At 39.1% G+C, this 18,386-nt stretch overlaps 1 protein-coding gene across 1 annotated transcript; it reads left to right on the top strand.

Annotated features, from left to right (window-relative positions):
• The first annotated feature begins 8,974 nt into the window (after positions 1 to 8,974).
• On the top strand, positions 8,975 to 17,072 carry DBX2 (developing brain homeobox 2). Its single transcript, XM_019473922.1, has 3 exons — positions 8,975 to 9,067; positions 13,726 to 13,913; positions 16,337 to 17,072. The coding sequence occupies exons 2-3, from the start codon at positions 13,836 to 13,838 to the stop codon at positions 16,655 to 16,657; spliced, it is 399 nt and encodes a 132-aa protein (XP_019329467.1). The 5' UTR covers positions 8,975 to 9,067; positions 13,726 to 13,835; the 3' UTR covers positions 16,658 to 17,072.
• The last annotated feature ends 1,314 nt before the right edge of the window (positions 17,073 to 18,386 follow it).

The following is an 18,386-nucleotide window of genomic DNA, read 5'->3' as shown; positions in this document are numbered from 1 at the left end:
ATTCAGACAAAAGTTTTGAGCAAACTGATAGACTCTTAAGTGTGGAGGAAGTCCTCAGTTTCTGCTTGCTAATCTGGGATTTGTTCCCTCTCCTTGTACTCCAGTCCTATCATTATCTTCTGGATAAATTAGAAGACTTGACAGCACCTGTGCTTTAAAGATGTCCACTCCGCATCTTTCCTCATGACTTGGTTTCCAGAAGTATTGGCTGACACCAGATCAGAGTGACCTCCTTGAGAAATGCAAAGTTACTCTGCTATCTGAAATTATTTTCTGAAAATCTCTGCTCTTCTCAAGTAATTTGCCCTGGAGGAGGATGACAGTACATGCTTTAAAGCCCGAATGTTAGTGGTATGACCATGAATATGGTCATATGTGGCAAGAATCTGGCTTTCTGCTTTAATCTTGGCATTTTGATAGATTAACAGAGAAAGGAAACTGAAAAGCGCAATGAAACAAATAAATGTAACAGTGAGATACTTAAATTGCAAAACTTGCTGAAAAATTGATCTTACGGCATTTTTGCCTAAAACATTAGAATACAATAGAGCAGAATAAAGTACAGTACATATAACACGAAAGAAAGCAATTAGAACAAGTATATCATAAACATAAATTGGACTTAAAATAATAAACATCCGTTCTGTGATATGGATGTAGCTTTTCTTTCTGTAACATTTGAGTACTTTACATTTTAATGCATTTATCTTCACAATGTGCCAGTGAGATAGGAGAGATTTCCACTGCGTAGAGGAGGAGCTGGAGCAAAAAGAAATGAGGTGACTTGCCTAAGGTAATATGGAAAACCGGTAGCATTGCAGGGAAATAAAACAAAACCTTCCTCTGCAGGCTAACTCTTTGGACCAGTGTCAGTTTTTCCCCCCTCAGGTGATGACAGCAATTCTATCCTGCAACACTCTCATTTTAGTCAATATAGCTTATTGCCCATTTTTAGTAAAATCTCTTGTGTTTCTTTATGACAGCCAGGAGATACTTGAATTACTGAAATTAAGTGATTTTTTCCCCTTCATTTTGGACCCCCTCTTAGTGAATAAATGCTTATTAATTATTGATTTCAAACCTACTGGCAGCCAGAGTGTGTCCTCAAGTGACATGTAACACTAACTTTCAGTAAAATAAAAGGCAGGAAAGAGCCAAGTGTTTTATCTCAGCTCCCTCTAGGCTTGCAGTAGCCTCTGGAAAGTGCTACCCTCACTCAGGCAACAAGTTGACTAACAAGTCTCAGGATTTTTCTGTTTTGTTGGTGTTTTCTGGGGATAGAAAATTTCTTTAGGGTGGGGAGATCTATTTGGCATCTTTTCTTATGCCAGGAGAATGGAGACACCTTCATTGTTTTAAAAGTTTGCCTTTGGAGATAGAGAAGTTTCTGTAAGTATCAGAAATCACAGGCTGTGTGCAGCATCTTTTCCTGCTTCCAGTTAACTTTGTGAGCCATTTAATATAATTGTTTTGGGGTGCCCAGCATACCTTAGAAGAGCGGCTGCAAAATGGCTTTTAAAGGACAAATCTTTGTTCTCATTGTAAGGTTGCCAGAGCCAGACTAGTGCCAGCTACGCTCCGACCCTGCCACCAGTCTGGCAGTCCGGGCTCAGCAGGGCATATGAGCATTGGGTGGGCAGCGCTCTTGCCTCTGGCAACTCTTGCTGTGCTGTCTCTGAGAAAGGAAGAGGATCCCGAGTTTGGTCCTTAGTAAGGTTTAAGCACTGCCAGAAGATCTCAAAGCTGGAAGACCAGTGGTGGGGGTTTGTAGAAAAGCATTTCACCAAGGGGAAACCGTGGAATCAATCATACCTTCAGTTACTGAGTTAACTTGTAAAATGTATTTTGTATTGCAGAATGAGCTGCTCTTCTGAAATCTTGTAGTGTATTCGTCATGTTTTTAGAAGACACATGAATGTGATAGGGATTAATCTCACCAGGCAAATTCTCTACTTGAGTGCAGATTTCAGGTTTCATTGTACTGTGATTTTTTTGCATTAACAAATTCCCCTGAAATTTGGAAGGCAAGTTCTCTGCCTCCATTGCCCACCGAAGGTGATATGCATTCTTGTGTAATGCAGCTCTGCAAAATAACTCTTACTCTAATTTCTAAATGGTACTTTGTGGTCAGTCATGACCTATAGCAGAACTAGGAAGGTAATTTTTTCAAAATGAAAACAAGTGCAGGTATATAAAGCAGTAGGAGGCTGTTTCAAATGCCAGATACATAGACCCTGATCCTTATAAAGTTTGGCACCTAAATATTTTCAGTAACTTGGGCTGTGTTTCTTTGAGGTGAGTCATCATGTTGGAGGATGAGTGGCCTTTGCTTTGTGCTGAAAAGCTCATGAAAGTTTCCGTTGACAGGCTGCCTTTTTCTGGTTATATCACATAATTCTGTTGAGGTGTTTTGTATGTATGTTGAGGATTTTACCTCTTCTGCATGAATCTTGGACAATTTGGTGTTGTTAAAGTCCCCACCCCTGGAATCTTGTGACTATGTAAATATCTCAGATTTCAACTTGAAAAAGTATTTCCTTGTACAAATGTAAAAAGACTAAAAACCTAATTTGTTTTAAAAAAAAAAAGAATAATCACCATTTGCTATTTTTTCATTCTAACAATCTTTGGCCAATCTTGCGACTTTTGTCTGGTTGGAGCTGGCAATACTGCAACACGTAAAGATTGGTCTGGGCAGGAAATTTTAGCTAATCAGTGCATACCACTGCAATAAATGGTGCATTTTGGCCTATGGTAAGATTTCAAATTAGGGCTGCAACAATGAAAATCCAGTGAATTGTCCTCTTGCAGCATATGACCCTAATTTTGCCTTGCTTGAGGAAATTATTTCTACACAAATTGTAATACGTTTAACATCAAAGAAAATAATTTTAGTGCCTTTATGGCTGAATCTTATCATTTTTTACAGAATCTTTATGGCTGTACGGAGGATTGTATTCTTTTGACATTACCTATGAAGGATAAGAAGAATGTCATAGTAATTCAGCTGTTCAATAAAAAATAGGTGTCTTGTCTAATCTAGTTGTCTAAATACCTTGTCTAATCCATAGTCAATACAGAGAGACGCCTCCAGAGGATGACACAACTTACCTTCTTAGACATCTATTTTAAGGTGATGAATCATTATATAGAGCTACTTATCTCTTCTCATTGACTGTACAGGAGACCCAGACAAGGAGCTTAGACAACACACTGAACTTTTAGACAGAGAAGTGACAGTAATGCCCCTTTTGACAAGAACTGGTAAGCAGAAAGTGCTGGGGCACACTAGCGCATTGGGCATCTCCTTCAGGAGAAGGACAAAGCCAGAGACAAAGCTGGTAAATCCACAACTTTCCAGATCCCCGTCTTTCTTCTCAATTGCAAGGCTGCGTACAAGGCATGGAGAGGGTGGAAGCCACCTTTACTGCTGACACCAGGAGACCCATGGAGTCTTTGGCAAATGGTGTGGGGTTTGGTTGTTGCTTTGGGTTGTCACAGAGGTGAAATCTGACCATGCATTGTCACCAGCCTGAGGCACCGTGTTTCCTCAGGCGGAGAAAAAACAATCATACATGTACAGCAAATCATGTCCTAATAATAAGGCATGTGAATAGATGCCTCTGAAAATTGACAATGATTCACGTGATCTCAGCTAATCTGCAGTGTGACTCTGTCAGCCACTGCATTGCTATAGATGTAAGGAAACGATGATCATGCTGTTAGCACATTTCAAGCCCTTTTTGGTGTGACTACTCTGCTAATTTTTGAAAGCCCCACTGAGACCCAACGTAAAAATGCAAGCCCACTTCTTGCATCTACTTTTTGTGCAGGATTTCAAAGTAATATTTAGAACTTGAAAACCCTTTCTATGGAGGGTTTGCCAGTATTTTAAAACTGATCTGCGTATGCCGCTGTGGTCTGCCTTTTTGGCTTGACTTCCTTTGAGCATTCATGCGGTCGTGTTTTACAGGAATGAATGGGAAGCAAATAGATAGTGACTTTGGGAGTGCAGGAAAGCCAGCTCCGAGGGATGCTGTACCACAAGCTCTTGCAGTAAGTTTTGCCAGGTCCATGTGGTGGTGACTGCCTTTGGTAGGATATGGCAGCGGCTATTGCTTCCTTCGCATGGCCAGGGGCTCCCCTTCAGCTAGCTGAAATGCTTTGGGGGTGCACAACCGCTGCTGGAGCATTGCACTCTAAACAGTAACTGCCGGGGACAAAGCCATGGATCATTGCAAGGCCCAGGGCTTGTGGTTCAGGAGCAGAAATGCTGCTGTGTGGCTCAGCTGGACCACTAACCAGAGCTGCTGCTGGACTATTTGCAGAGAGCTCTTCATGGCATGAAACTTTCCTGCAGCTTTGCAAAAGCCTGCTCTAATCATTGCCAAGAATGGACATAGGTAGGAAATTGCAGTTTACTTGTGCCCACTTCATGGGCACAAAGCATCCAAGTTTCTCAGATGAATTGGGATCATTTTAGTGATAATATTTTGAATTTGCCTGCCAGGGCTGGAGCCCGGGCATCACTGTGGAAAGCAGTTCATGTGGACCTAGCAATACTTGGAGAATTTAAGGTCTGTGTTTATGCAGCTTGAGGTTTGTCTGTTCCTGTGCTTACTGTTTCTTGTTAGCTGGCTCTAGGCAACTTTCTCAATCACTCTTTGGAGGTATTTCAGCTCCCTTCACAGGATTATACCACGTTTTTATCAGTTAGCTGTAAAAAACCCTAACAAGCTAACAGCATGTGCAGTGAAGGAGCCCTGTATGGGTAATACCAGAAGTTTACCATCGGTTTGCTTTTCCTCAATAGCCATTTTTCCTTTGCCCCTTTCCTGCTGGTTAATGGCCTACACTATTTCCTGAGTTATTTCACAACAGTAGGATTAGGAAAAGCAAACGATGTCTTGAATAATATACCATTTTTAAATTACATATCCATTTGAACTGAATTGTACTTAGGAACCTTACTCTCAAAATGGTGGATAGTGAGAGGGAAAACTTCTAGTCCCATTGTTGGCATGACTTTTTAGCATGGGAGGGCTTTTGAATTTAGATCAGAGCTGGCAGTATATTTTAAAATACAATATCTGAACTAATCTCTTGAGTTTTAGCACTGGATGAGCTTGAGGTCCATCTGCATGTTTAGTGTCATTTATTGGCTGTTTGTAAAATGCTTTGCATTCACAAAGCTGAATGTAAATAAGCATTATTACTAAAATTTTGCATGTGGCAACAGTGTCAAAAGAATTTATCTTTTGCGAAAAAATAGAAATAAATTATTGATTTCATTTTAGATTTTTCATCCTTTTATATTTATGACCCGATAAATTTTCTTTTGAAGCATATAGTACGGTTTTTGGAGTGCCAAAAGGCGCTTATACTCTATTCTGATACTTCATTTTCATGCGTCTGTGAAGCTAAACCTGTAAATCTCACTCTTGTGAAATGCTTAGTTCCATACAGTCTCTGTTTTTATGAAATGGGAATGCTAAGCAGAAAAAAGAATTAGGTATCTTGAATACGAATTATTAGGATTTGGCCCATGGTTAATGTGTACTCCACATGGCTGGAAGCAACAGCTGCTCTTTGGTTACAGTGTACTTCATTCTGGCCAATAAATACAGAACTAATATTCTGACACTGCAGCAATTTTGAGCCTTATGTGAACAGCAAACAGTGTTTGCTTCAGATTGCTTGACCAACAAATATTGGTAGAGTGGCCATGATATATGTGACCAGAAAATAAAAGCATAGGCAATGCTTTCTGTTCGTTGTCCTCAGCACTGATAGGTATCGTGTCATTCCTACAGGTATGATCACAGTATAAGTCTGAATATAATTGTGAAATACATATATGTTAAATATATAATTTTTCTCTGAACAATTTTCATTCTGTTAATGCAGTTTCACGCAGACAATGGAAGCCATTTAATGCAATGAATATTTTCTGCTCCTTCTATCAAAGATAAAAAATATACTTGTATGTGTTAGGTTGAAACATTAACATTTTACTTTACATAGGGCTCCTAAGGTAGAGTTGAGTATCCCTGTATTACGCCAGAGTTTTTACTGATGTAACTCTGTGTAACTGCTACACATTGGTTTGAGTGCAACGGCTTCAGTAGACGTGACCTGAGGATGTAGTTTGTTACACCTAATGTAGAATTCACTTGTGCCTCAGTGTGTAGTTGGAGCACATTAAAGAAGTTTATAAACTAGACATATGCATTTAGGTTTAGGGAGACATAATGCCATTGTTTATTCCACAGGATCTAGAATAAATCAGTCTTGAGAAATGGTCTCAGAAACCACTTGGTTCAGAGTTATATGAGGATATCACCTGCATCTTATTCCTTAAGCAAATGTTCTGCCTTAAAGGGATATGCACCATGCAGGCAGAAAAGACAGCAGTTGGTTGAGGGAATTAAGTAAAATGCCCAAGAAAGCCAGAAGCATGATTTCCATCAACTTGAGCAGAATTAGTGCCAAGATCACTACTGTTTGCATCATGGTGCTGTGCTAGTGCATTAAATCATTGCCAGCAACATCCATGGAAATATGTGGCTTGTTTGGGGTTTCCTTAAGCAAAATGTCTCAAGTTTTGACCCTGATCCATCTCCTGACCTTTATGCTTGCAGCTTGCTTGTTGAGAGATTTAGTGAATGGAGAAAATCTGTGCTTTCCTACTCCTCTATCTTTATTTGCAGGAGCATGCTATCTATCTGAAGCAATAGCTTACTCAATTCTGATTTATCCAGATATCTCCTGGCTGTATCACATATCATTATGAGCATCCACATTATCAAAAAAGAGCAAGGAACTGGAGAGAGTTAAGAAACCATAACAGGGAATATCAAGGACAGGCCAACATGTCTGACAAAAATTGTATGGCATGAATAAGGTGCTGGAGCAATGATTAAAGGGAATAGGGCATTATGGCAGCCAAGGAATATTTGAGACGTGTGAAAAGGAAGCACAGAAATGGAGTGTAGTACCTTCTGTATACTAAGTTGTATTTTTAGAAGTGGAAAGTTTTACCTTTGCACATGAGGAATGTGGCTCCCAGGGAAGGGAGAAAGAGCTCTTCACCTGCGAGTTTGGAAACGGCAGTAGATAAAACGTTAGCGGCAGATAAAACGTATTGTCAAGAACAAGCTCACATGTTCAGGAGGATGGCTGAGATTATCTGGCGAGATTATCTGGCAGGTGTTTTCCTTCTCCATCTCCTGTTCTTCAGTTACAGTCAAATCCTTTCCAACTTATACACCCCACCAGTTGTGTTGAAGCCCCTTGGATATGTAAGATAGGTAAAATTTGCCTGCACGTTCTTGACTCTTAAGCTCCTTAGGACACAGTTCTACATTTGATGTCTCGGGTGAAAGAGCAGCTTTACAGTACTAATGCCTGATGTAAATAATTCCTTTTTGTAAATGTTTGGCAAGCATACACCTCAAAACAGGCAATTAGTTCCTCTTGGAGTATATTTATATTTCATTAGAAACAGTAAAGTGTTGATGAAAAGCTGTAGTAATAAAAAGCTTATCAATTTGTAATTCCAGTTGAAGAAATTTTCACCTAAGCTTGTATGAATTCAGAAAAAAAAATAGAGGTAAATATTTTAAAAATGTTTAGAGTTAGGCTTCTACAGCAGTAGTTTATTGCTTTGGAAGATCAGCAGATTTGACGGTCAGAAAACTTATTATGATGCCCTAAAATGTACTCGGGAACCTATTTTTGAGTGATCTTTGTTTTTAATTCCAGTTGAAAAACCTTTAAAAATTAACAACATGGCTTAGATACATTTATCTATTTCTCTATCTTTCTTCCTGATTATTGATTTCTTAATTTTTTTTATCTAAGTGTGCAGTTACTTTTTTTCCCCCCTAATTAATCAGGTTCTTTCTAGAGATTTGTACAAACTACAGTACAGGGTATAGAGCTGTTTATCTTCTTAAACCAAAACAGGAAAGTGACATAAATGTTTTGATACTGATCACATTTTACAAGTGTACAGTTCTAGCAAGCATGATCTATCTATTTTCAAAAGAAAAAAATATTCCAAGTTTCATAGTTGACTAGTATGAGCAGAAATTAAAAGGTAATTAAGATTACTGGAAAAGCCCATGAGCTTTATAGAAAAAAAAAAATTAAGGGATTATTAGATAATGAAGACCTTTCTAAGATTTGGAAGCACTTTTTAGACATAATAGAGACTTTTGATGCATTGGTTCAAAAAATTCTGCAGAAATTTTACCAACTATTACCTAATTCTGGGGGATGATTTTGCAATTTTTTACTGTATTAAGCAGAGCCTTCTTCAGCAAGTGGTTTATTTAAATTTAGAGCACTTTCCTAGCAAGAACAAGTTTACCATCAGGATAGCAAAATCAGGCCCTGTAGTTTGTGCCTGTAGAGTTCAGCTGGATCATCTCATTGCATTTTATAGACTTTATTCATAAAGGTTTCTTATTTATTGAAGTCCGTATTGGTTTGAGTACTAATAACAGCATTGGACTACAAGCAGAAGAGACAGGATTCACTTTTAGATTCTGTTTTTCTAGGATATCATGCTTACTAGAGTTATTTAAAATAACTTCTTCAGATGCATTATACTTATTATTTTGACAATATATTATTTAAACAACATGTTCAATCCCAATATTTAGGGATAAACCCCATAATTATAGCAATTACAGAAGTAAATTTCAAATCTGCAGAGTTTAATTCTTATGATAAATATATTGAGAGTTTTGCATATTATATTCAAGCTACACATGTAAAATAACCTTGCTAAATTAAAGAGCAATTACTTGGTTTATCATTGTTTGCCTTAAAAATATCACCATCTTGAAAAAAGGAAAAAGAACTTGTGAGGCAGGACTTTACACACTGACTTTTTGGAGGACTGTTGTTATGAATATCACCTAAGCTCAATGGATAATCAATTAGATCTATGCTTTCTTTGCAGCTCTTTCCAAACACTTTTTCCTCCGAGCCCCGCCATTCTACTCAGCATGCTGCGGTGGGTCCTGTCAGCACCCTGCATCCCCCACTGCTTTTCCAAGTAAGTTTTTATGCTTCATCAGTAATGCTTGAGTTATTCTGTAAACCAAAGCAGCAGGATTTAATGTGTTCTGGAAAACTAATTGGTGATGCAATGGCAGCAGCTAATTCCTTAGTAAAATCACAGCAATCCTATTCAGAGGGTTTCCAAAGATTTATCAAACTTAAGTACACTGAGCAATTGTGAGAGGTTTCTAATGGCATTGAGACACCCAGACAGAGCTAACCCAGGAAAGCTCCTTGTTTTCAGTTTGCTAGAAAAGATTCTTTAAAATCAGTAACTCTTTTAAAAATCTGTGTCAATAAACATTTGCAAATAAGAAAAGAGCTGAAAGATCTTAAAATGGATGCTGCATTTTAATGTCTGTTAGGGATAAATTATGATTCAGGAAGCCCTAGCATTATTTAAATAAAACAGTCATTCTTTTTGTAACAGTCAAATGCATGCACGTTTAATTTGTTTTTCTTTTTTCATTATAATGTAAAAAATTGAAGAAGTAAGTTGAAGAGAATTTTGGCCAGTATACACTATACGTTCAGGATTAAGAGCTGGAACACACTTCCATTTAATCCAAATCTAAATTTAACCTTGATTGTGAAGTTTGCGTGCCATAGTGTAAGAATGGATATTCATGTTTTTACATGTTTATGGCTCAGGAATACAAACAGAAGAGGCATTTCCCAGTCCTTCAAAACGGAGAAAAAGTACAAATCGCCTTGCAAATCCAAATGAAAATTGGAGCTTATGTGTGCTCTAGCATATACTTTTTTATCAGAGTTGCATTCAAACCCTTCCTGACTATGTGCATGCGTTTTATGAATGTTTCAGAAGGGCAGTTGCTAAGTTGAATGATTCTTGACAAGTGAGGCAGCAAATGCTGGCAGTTTAATGAGCTGCAAGTTTCTGAGCACCTCTTTAGGGGGCTGACACTTTCCCACAGAGCGTTTTACATGGCCCCAGCTCTCCCACAATGGCTGACAGCACCATGACCAATCACCACTTTCACTTTACTCATCCACACGCGACCTCACCACAATTTTTCACTGTGCAGATGAACTTTAGGAACCATTTCACATTGAAAAGGCCTGGGCAAGGGTCAGTTGCCCTTTTGTATGGCCATAAAGCAATACTCTATGTGCCAGTCTTTTCTCCTGTCTCACATTCCAAGAGATTTTCTGGACACCATTTAAAGCACTTGACTGAAAAATAAAGCAGTGAATGAAACTGACTTTTATAGACTCATTCTAGCTCATCTTCCCATATAACCCTGTCTACCTGAAAAGGGATTTAGTGGATGAGCTGAGTGTATACAGGGACTTGCTGAATACATAGGCCCATTATCAACTGTGGGGATTGTTTATTAACCAGGACTGATACACTACTATTTTGGAAGTGACCTATTAATTGTCCATTTAACTAGAATGTATTGAATTCAAATGAAAAAATGGAAACCATGACTAAAGCTTTTACTTGCTCCTTCAAGGTGGTCTCTGCCATGAAGGCAAATGAAGATTGTTCCACAGATTAAGAGGACATTTATCACTATATATTAGGATACAAAGGAAAGACTTAAAAAAAAACGAAGCAAAACAAAAATCAAACCAGCAACATAGGAAATACTTGGTAACAGATTCACATTTATGTCAGCAGAACACTAAACCTTTTTGATGCACGTTCAGAGTGACAGGCTGCAAACTGACTTACTTCATTTTGATGGAATTGTTGAAATGTATGAATGACTGCCTATCCCGCCGTACTGAAAAATCCTTTAATCCACAAACTGAAATTTAGTTTTTGTGTAAGCAGTCAGAATGCATTTTGGAATATGGGGTATTCTTAAAAAAATTCTCTAGGCTAGTCAATTGGGGGTGAGTATTCATTATCCCAAACATGAGTTTCACATTTTTTAACCCAGTGGCTGTTTGCTAATGCTTGTGAGCATTCTGCTCATCATTAAATGTCGTTTCGTTAATCTTTTAAAATCAGTCACATAGTGTGCCTTAGAGTGTGTAGATTCTTCATTATTAAGTTAGTCTAATACAGGTGGTAAGCTGTACCCTACATACTGCCTGTACGGCAATTAGTTGGTGCCTTGGGGCTCCGGCAAGAGGTTGTTTCTTTGCTGATTGACTGTTAACAACCAGCCAGGCAAGATAAATTTTAAGGGGTCACATAATCTGGCATCCTCTGTCCTTGGCTGACAACTCCATTGTGGAATGGAGGCCAGGAGGCAAGCACCAGCCCTGTTACGCCTCTTCCCTCGCTGGTGTCTCTCGTCCTGTGGTGGGGATGAGAGAAGGTACCAGCTCTTCTGCTGTCAGACTATACCTTCCAGTAAACTTGAGAATGGCTGATGAGTCATCAGAAACTGCTCAGAGGCTACCTGGATAAAGGTACCTAAATCCATCAAATTTGAGCAAGAAGGAGAGAAAACATGCTTGGGGAAGAAGGGCCAGTGTTTGCCCTCAGCTTCGTGGGCAGGATGGGAGCTCGGGGTGGGGGTTGTGAGGGGGCTATGCACTCCTCAGAGAAATACGAACCCGGCTTGCCCTCCGCAGAAACCTCCATTGTGGCATTTTGACTTTTGTTCTGCAGATAGTTTATTTTGGTTTGGATGGAGTCTGACTGTGTCTCACTGTGTCATAAATATCAGGATAGTAACCAGTAGGTTATGATTTTTGTATCTGGTCTCAGATATAATTTTGAAAATTGAAATACATCTGTATAAATTTAGACTTATTTATACTGTAACATTTTAAATCATAATAATTATTTTTTGCCACAGGCTGTTATGGGGACAAATACAAAGATGGGTTCTTAAAGTGTAGAAAAATTTAAGAAAGGCATGTCTAGCAGAATGCAATGGTCCCTAAATCAGTAATGTTTGACAGTGGCAGTGTATTTTAGGGAAGGATCATTGTACACTTGCTCAGCTTCTGATATTCTTCCTCTGCTGGTCACAGGTGGAGGCAGGATACGCGGTAATGTATGTAATATCAAACCAGTCACACATGCACCACGAAAATATTTAGTCAACTTTGCAAGACATACACATATACACTTTAGTTTCTCATCATTATACATACACAGTTCTACAATATCCTCAGTATATGTTTGTTTGTTTCTCTGTGGGTGTTTAAAGATACACATACCCATGTGTATATATGTATAATATACAGAAGTTGAAATGTGGTGTAGCCCCAAGGAACAGTTTGTGAAAGCTGCATCTGAATTTAATTAGTATTTTCAAGAGCATTGTTTCTATTGAACAAATATATTTACCCCCCGCTACAGCTGACTAGAATAGATAGACTTTTTGATGAAAGAATGTGCAATCTTTTAGAAAATCTGCTTTACGTGGGAATTTTGCCATTGGCTTCGATATGAAAATGATCCTTGACAGAAATCAAACAGCAGCACACCTTTGCAGCTGCTGTAACTATAAACTGGGATGGCAATCTTGGTCCATGTACGTGGGAAGGTGGACAACAGGAAGACAGCTTGTACCTGTAGAGTCTAACTTGCACGCAGTACGCACCAAAGCTATCTTCGTGGCTGCCCTTTCACAGAAGGTCGTAGGTGTCAGTGGCTATATAGCCATGGCGCAGGTTTCTGAATCAAAGGGCAGCTCTTTCCTGGCCTGCTTGCAACTGCCCCATGCAATTGCCACATCCAATGCTTTGTGACAGGCCCTATTAACTGACCTCTGGTACTGCTCCCTGGGCGAGCATCTGGGGAAGCCGGGAGTGCTGGAGGCGTACCAAGCCTCACCAGGGACTGCTCCCCATACACCACATCCTTCTAGGGGAGAGGGAGCATGGGAAAGCTCTACAGCTTTAGGCTTTATTGGGTGTGAGGAAGGTGAGAGATTTATCTGGATTTGGGTTTTCTGTGCTCTTTGTGAGGCCAATGAAGGGACAATGCAAACACTTCTACTTCTCCACTGCAGCTCTTTCCCCCAACTTTGAGGCTGTTTTCCAGGGTAGGGTTCCCTCTAGGCATGGATCAAGGGGATGTGATTGGATTCATTGAAAACTGCCCTCCCAGGAATTGCCATGAGCTGTCAAAGGATTAGAAACCAGGCTGAAAGGAGTAAGTTCAAGTACTCCCCAAATCCTGTAATAAAGAAATTGCTGCGGTTTCCAGAATGAGTAAGTGAATGGCCAAGGATTTTCTGAGAAATAGTTCACTCTGAAAGCCTTTCGTTAGTAAACAAAACGAAAAAAAGCCTATTTAGTTTCTTTGAATCAGTATTGCAGACCACTTTTATCTGGTTCTACATTTCACACAAGGAGAAAATAAACTCCTAGGAAAACTTATTGCAGTTTACTCAGTGATGATAACGTGCAAAGGAAAGTGGAAGTTTCTCCCTGACTATATTTGAATTTTACAGTAGCATGGGCCCTGTGTTAATGTTCCTCTATGAACTCATCTGATTTACTTTTTACCATGTCAAGGGGAGACTTTTGACCACTGACAACACCTCTAGATCCAAGTGAGGATTTAGTCCTTAATGAACATGACTGAAGCATTACGACACACTTATAACACCAACAAATCAAAAGTGGGACAGTAGTCTGCTAGCATTATAATGAACAGCACTTAGTATTTCTCTGATGTGTTTGATATTATGTGAAACTCTCATCCATTTCCACTAGGAGAGGAAAGTGTCCTGCCTCTTCTGACCCAGGAGTCTAACTCCAAAGCCCGGAGAGGTATATTAAGAAGAGCTGTCTTTTCCGAAGACCAGAGGAAAGCTTTGGAGAAAATGTTTCAGAAGCAGAAGTATATCAGTAAAACAGACAGGAAGAAACTGGCGATTAACCTGGGTCTAAAGGAGTCTCAGGTAAGGAATAACAGAACATCTGTGACTTTCTGTCTTTCTGAGGAAAAATCCTTCCTCCTTTGAAGGAGGAAAATTGAACAGCACAGGGGCAGCCCTGAGCTCCTTCACTGAGCAAAGACCTCAGTAAATCAATGGCAGTTTTAACCAAGGAATACTTGAACAGGTTTCTAGTTTATTTCCTGAAGGTGTACATTCAAAAGTTGATCTCTCCATTTTCACACAAAGTGGGAGAAACATGACCTCTGAATTTCATTTCCAACTCCCATTTTGCTGTCTGACAGAACCCACTCAGGAGCTTTGGGGTAGGGAACTATGCTCCATCCCACTGCCTGATAGGCAGTGATCCAGGCAGAAAGCAGCAGAGCATAGAGCCCTCCTGCGTTCCTCTGAGCACCCTTTGCACTCACAGATGAACAGCTAGTGACAATTTAATCAACAGCACTGCTCTGAAACCATTCTGCCCCAAGAGACAGGCAACCATCCCTACAGGAACAAACTTAGCTGCACAAGGAAAGAAATTCTCGGAGCTGAGAGAAACTCTAGAAGGAAAAATTTTGCACGGTGACCTTCTAAAATGCTCCCACTTTACTTACCAATTCACATTTTGTGGGATTTTTCACATGAGTCCGAGTTGGCCTACTGCAGGACTTCAGAGTTTAGCTGAGGGTCTAATACCTCCAGTGAGCTGTTCTAACTGAGCAAGTATGTTAATGGTGGTGCCGAGTGGCAGTAGCCCAGTCTGGAATCTCGACCCTGACCTAGCTGCAGATAAAAAGAGCACAAAACCTGAAAGGAACTGGAAAGAATGTTTGTGAGGGCATGTAACAGCAGAAAATGGACATGGTAGCCACTGGCAGGTGGGATTCTGAAGGTGCTGGAGTAGGCACAGATCTCTGGAGTACAGCTGAAAGAGAGCAAGAGAGGGACAGTACAATTTTATTTCTTTGCATGCAGCAGGAGTGGAAGTGCTAAAGATACGTATGGCAGAAGCTGTCTGGGGGGCAGAAAAGCCTGGGAATGGCGATGGGAGCTCTCATCATCTTCATCTTGGAGATTTTCAGAACTTGACAAGACCCTCAACAATTTGATCCAACTTCACAGTTGGCTCCACTTTGCGCAGGAGGTTAGATCTTGTGGTCTGTAGTGGTTCCTTGCAACCTGAATGACTCTGACTCCATCGCAAGCACTGCAACTATAAACAAAAAAAGCAGCACAGTGTGTTGCTTCTCAGTGTGATGAAAAGAGCTGTAATCTCTGCAGGGTAAACTATTTCAATGAAAATGTGCAATTGCACTCACCAGTGCGCTGCCTAAAAATTTCCCAATATGTAGTCAAATTCCTAATATTACAATTATTTCCTTGAGTTTTTCTTCTGTGTTCTTGATATTCAAGAGAGCCCGGGGGAGTGAAAAATAATGGAATGACACATAGATAACAACTACCACTACAGGAAAATAATTTAATGATAATGATAGATCAGATGATATCTATGTCTTTTTTATTTTTTTTTCCTCATGAAAGGAAGAGCAGTTGTGGTGAACGCTACTTCTTCAATTTTCTGACCGGTTGTGGTGGAGGAACAGTACCTGCCATCTAAGGCAATGATTCTCAAACCTTTGAAAGCATAGCCCCTTTGTCTTCATGTCAATTATCTGAATACTAGAACTAAATGCAAATATTTAAGGGAAAATAGAACACAATCTGAATAATTGGATTGATTCCCGCCCCCCCCATTTCTTCTCTTTATGTAAAACCAGTTCCTAGATATATCTTTCCCCAAGCTTTTCCCAGCATTTCATAAATGCCTTTGAATGTTCGTGATCAAGCTTTGCAACTTGAAGTTTTTAAAAAATGGATTTTATCTCAAAAGCACATGGGTTCTAGGCAAATCCTGGAAAACTGTAGCCAGGCAGACAAAATGTCTTTAAATCCTCACTACTGTGTCATATGTCATAACACACATTTTGAAGCCATATGGCCAAGCTGTTTTTAGCTATGCTTGTGAATGGGACAGTCATAGTTCTCAGAGCCTCTTTTAAATAGAAAGCTTCACATCACCAGTAATACCACTTAGTTTTGTTAATGACGATGCTAATTTATTCTGAGAATCCTTTTCTGTCTAGAAGGATGTTGCTATAGGAAATTGCTCTATCCCTAGCCACTGGGCTGTCCTTTTTCCAGTCTAAGCTAAGTAATCACCTGTTTGAGGTGGTGAAAGTCAAGGAGAGTATTTGGCCCAGCTGTAGTAAATAGTGATGGGAAAATCCTCAGATAATGTCGATCAGTCAGCTTCACTGGATCTACTATAACAATGAATAAGGAAGGAACATGAAACTAAGGGGATGGAAGGGAAAAAAAACCTTGTTAGGGCAAAGATGTTTAAAGAAAAGAATGATAATAAACTCTCATTAACTTGCAAACAGGTGAAAATTTGGTTTCAGAATCGAAGGATGAAATGGCGAAACTCCAAAGAAAAAGAAGTGCTTTCAAACAGGTGCCTCCAAGAAGAAGGTCTTCAGGAGAACTACCTCTCACGATCCACCATGAATTTTACCTCCCCATGCCCATCTGTGTGGGAAGTGTCTCAGGAGCAGGCAAGTCCAAGGTGGAGGGAGAATTCTCCAGGAAATTCTGAAAGACTGACTAGTACACAACCACCTCCGAGAGCAAATTCATCGCAGAGCCCACTGTATTTGTATCCTGACCAAGACACTGCAAATAAGGCAGTTACATCATCAGCCTGAGGAAACAGGGGCAGTTTGTAAATTGAGTGGAGAGCACAGGCTTCGAATGAGCAGTCTTCTAAGACTAACAATATTTGGACATTTGTAAAGCTAACTAGTTTATGCCTCATAAATTTGCTAAAGTCTAACACCATTAAAATGACAAACAACTAATGATTTAAGAAGTATTCTTCAATACTCAGTCTTTTCTTGTGTCTTTTCCAGTCTTGTACTGACCTTAAAAGTGAAATAGGAACTGATGGTAAGTAAAATGAAGTGAAGAGCATGAAGCTGAAGTTGTGCTCTGATTTATACATCTGTGCTGTATACGATATTCATTAAAAACACACTGATAGAAAATCACTTTTATCTTCATTGCAGTCAGACCAATTCATTTCTTTTGTGCACAAGATAAGAATAACCCTGTTTCCCTCAAGATAGTAAGTCGCTTTGGGTTCTTTTTGAAATTCATTAAATGACACAATAGGTTCATATTAGACAAACATAAGCATTTTTAGTATGTTTTCTCCATCTGTCCTCACCTATTTAAGTATTCAGTTATTTTTAAATAGCATGGTCACAGGTCAGCTGGTAACCCTAGTAAAGTATGCAACAGTAAAAGACAACCAGCCAACCAACCCCATAAAACATTCCATGTTTAAATCACTTTGATTTGAATGCATACTGGGAAACGGAATTCACTAACTCCTATCTTTTCTCCTGTGGATGAAACTTCCAGCATTCTTAACTCTGAATTTCAGTGGCTTTTGTCAGACTGTTAGTGCAATCTCTTGTAATCTCTTCTGTATTTCAAAACTGTAATGGCGATATGCAGAATTGTAGCTCAAATGCACTAGAAAACAGAACTATAATTGGAATAACTGCCACTACAGCCATCTTGGAGAAGTACTTATGGAGATGGCATACCATAGTAGCCTTATTCCTGACTTATTCCTATTTAAACTGATGCCAATAAGTACACGTTAGCATATGTCTGTATCAAAGACAGGACAGTATTCTGTGTAATACAAGTAGCCTGAAATAATATTATTAAAACTGCTTTACTTAAAATTATTTGCTTGCTTCATCCACTTTAAGGAAATCACTCTGTGAATTTAAGTATTATTTTTTGTTTATTTGCAAGGCTTTATAGCTCAAAATGGGAGCAGAACTTTTTTTTTTATAATACATTTATGAATGCATTTGCTGAGAAGAAAGACTAAAGGTATTTTATGTTACAGGCAAAACCTTTTGGAGAACATTATGGTTTTATAGGGACTATTTCATTTCTGGCAGATTCATATATTTTATAGTCAAAAGAGATGATTATGATGATCTAGTCTGGCTTTCCTCATCATGCATGCAATGAATATTTCTAATTATTCTTGCCTTGAGCTCCAAAGCTTTTTGAACTGTATTGTACATCTTTCAAAACGCCATACAATTGTTACTTAACGTTTTACCTTTTAGTAGATGATCTACTATTCCCCTTGTTACGTTGTATTATCTGGGAGGTGAAGTTCAGATATATTTGCAGCTAAAAAACTTGAGATTGCAGTGATGAAGTTTGTATCATAAACTTTATGCATGATCAGGCGAGTTTTGTATCCCACCTTGTGCATATCCTGCCTTCTAAGTGGTCAACTGTGCAGTCCTAGTCTTGCACTGTATGTCATTCTTTGCATGTGATTCCCTATGCTTGTTTTAAAGAAAAAAGAAATTACAGAAAATTTAAGAAGTCCTCTCTTCC

The sequence above is a fragment of the Aptenodytes forsteri genome, unplaced genomic scaffold (assembly GCF_000699145.1).
Source record: "Aptenodytes forsteri isolate BGI_AS27 unplaced genomic scaffold, ASM69914v1 Scaffold103, whole genome shotgun sequence".
In the NCBI taxonomy this organism is placed as follows: domain Eukaryota; kingdom Metazoa; phylum Chordata; class Aves; order Sphenisciformes; family Spheniscidae; genus Aptenodytes; species Aptenodytes forsteri.
Note: the sequence above shows the minus strand (reverse complement) of the source record. Positions and strands in the feature narration are given on the sequence as shown.

Bases quoted from the DNA above. Each gene is read 5' to 3' on its own strand.
- DBX2 (XM_019473922.1), top strand. From the start codon at position 13,836: ATGTTTCAGAAGCAGAAGTATATCAGTAAAACAGACAGGAAGAAACTG. The intron at 13,914-16,336 runs GTAAGGAATAAC...ACTTGCAAACAG, and splicing joins TGGGTCTAAAGGAGTCTCAG to GTGAAAATTTGGTTTCAGAA.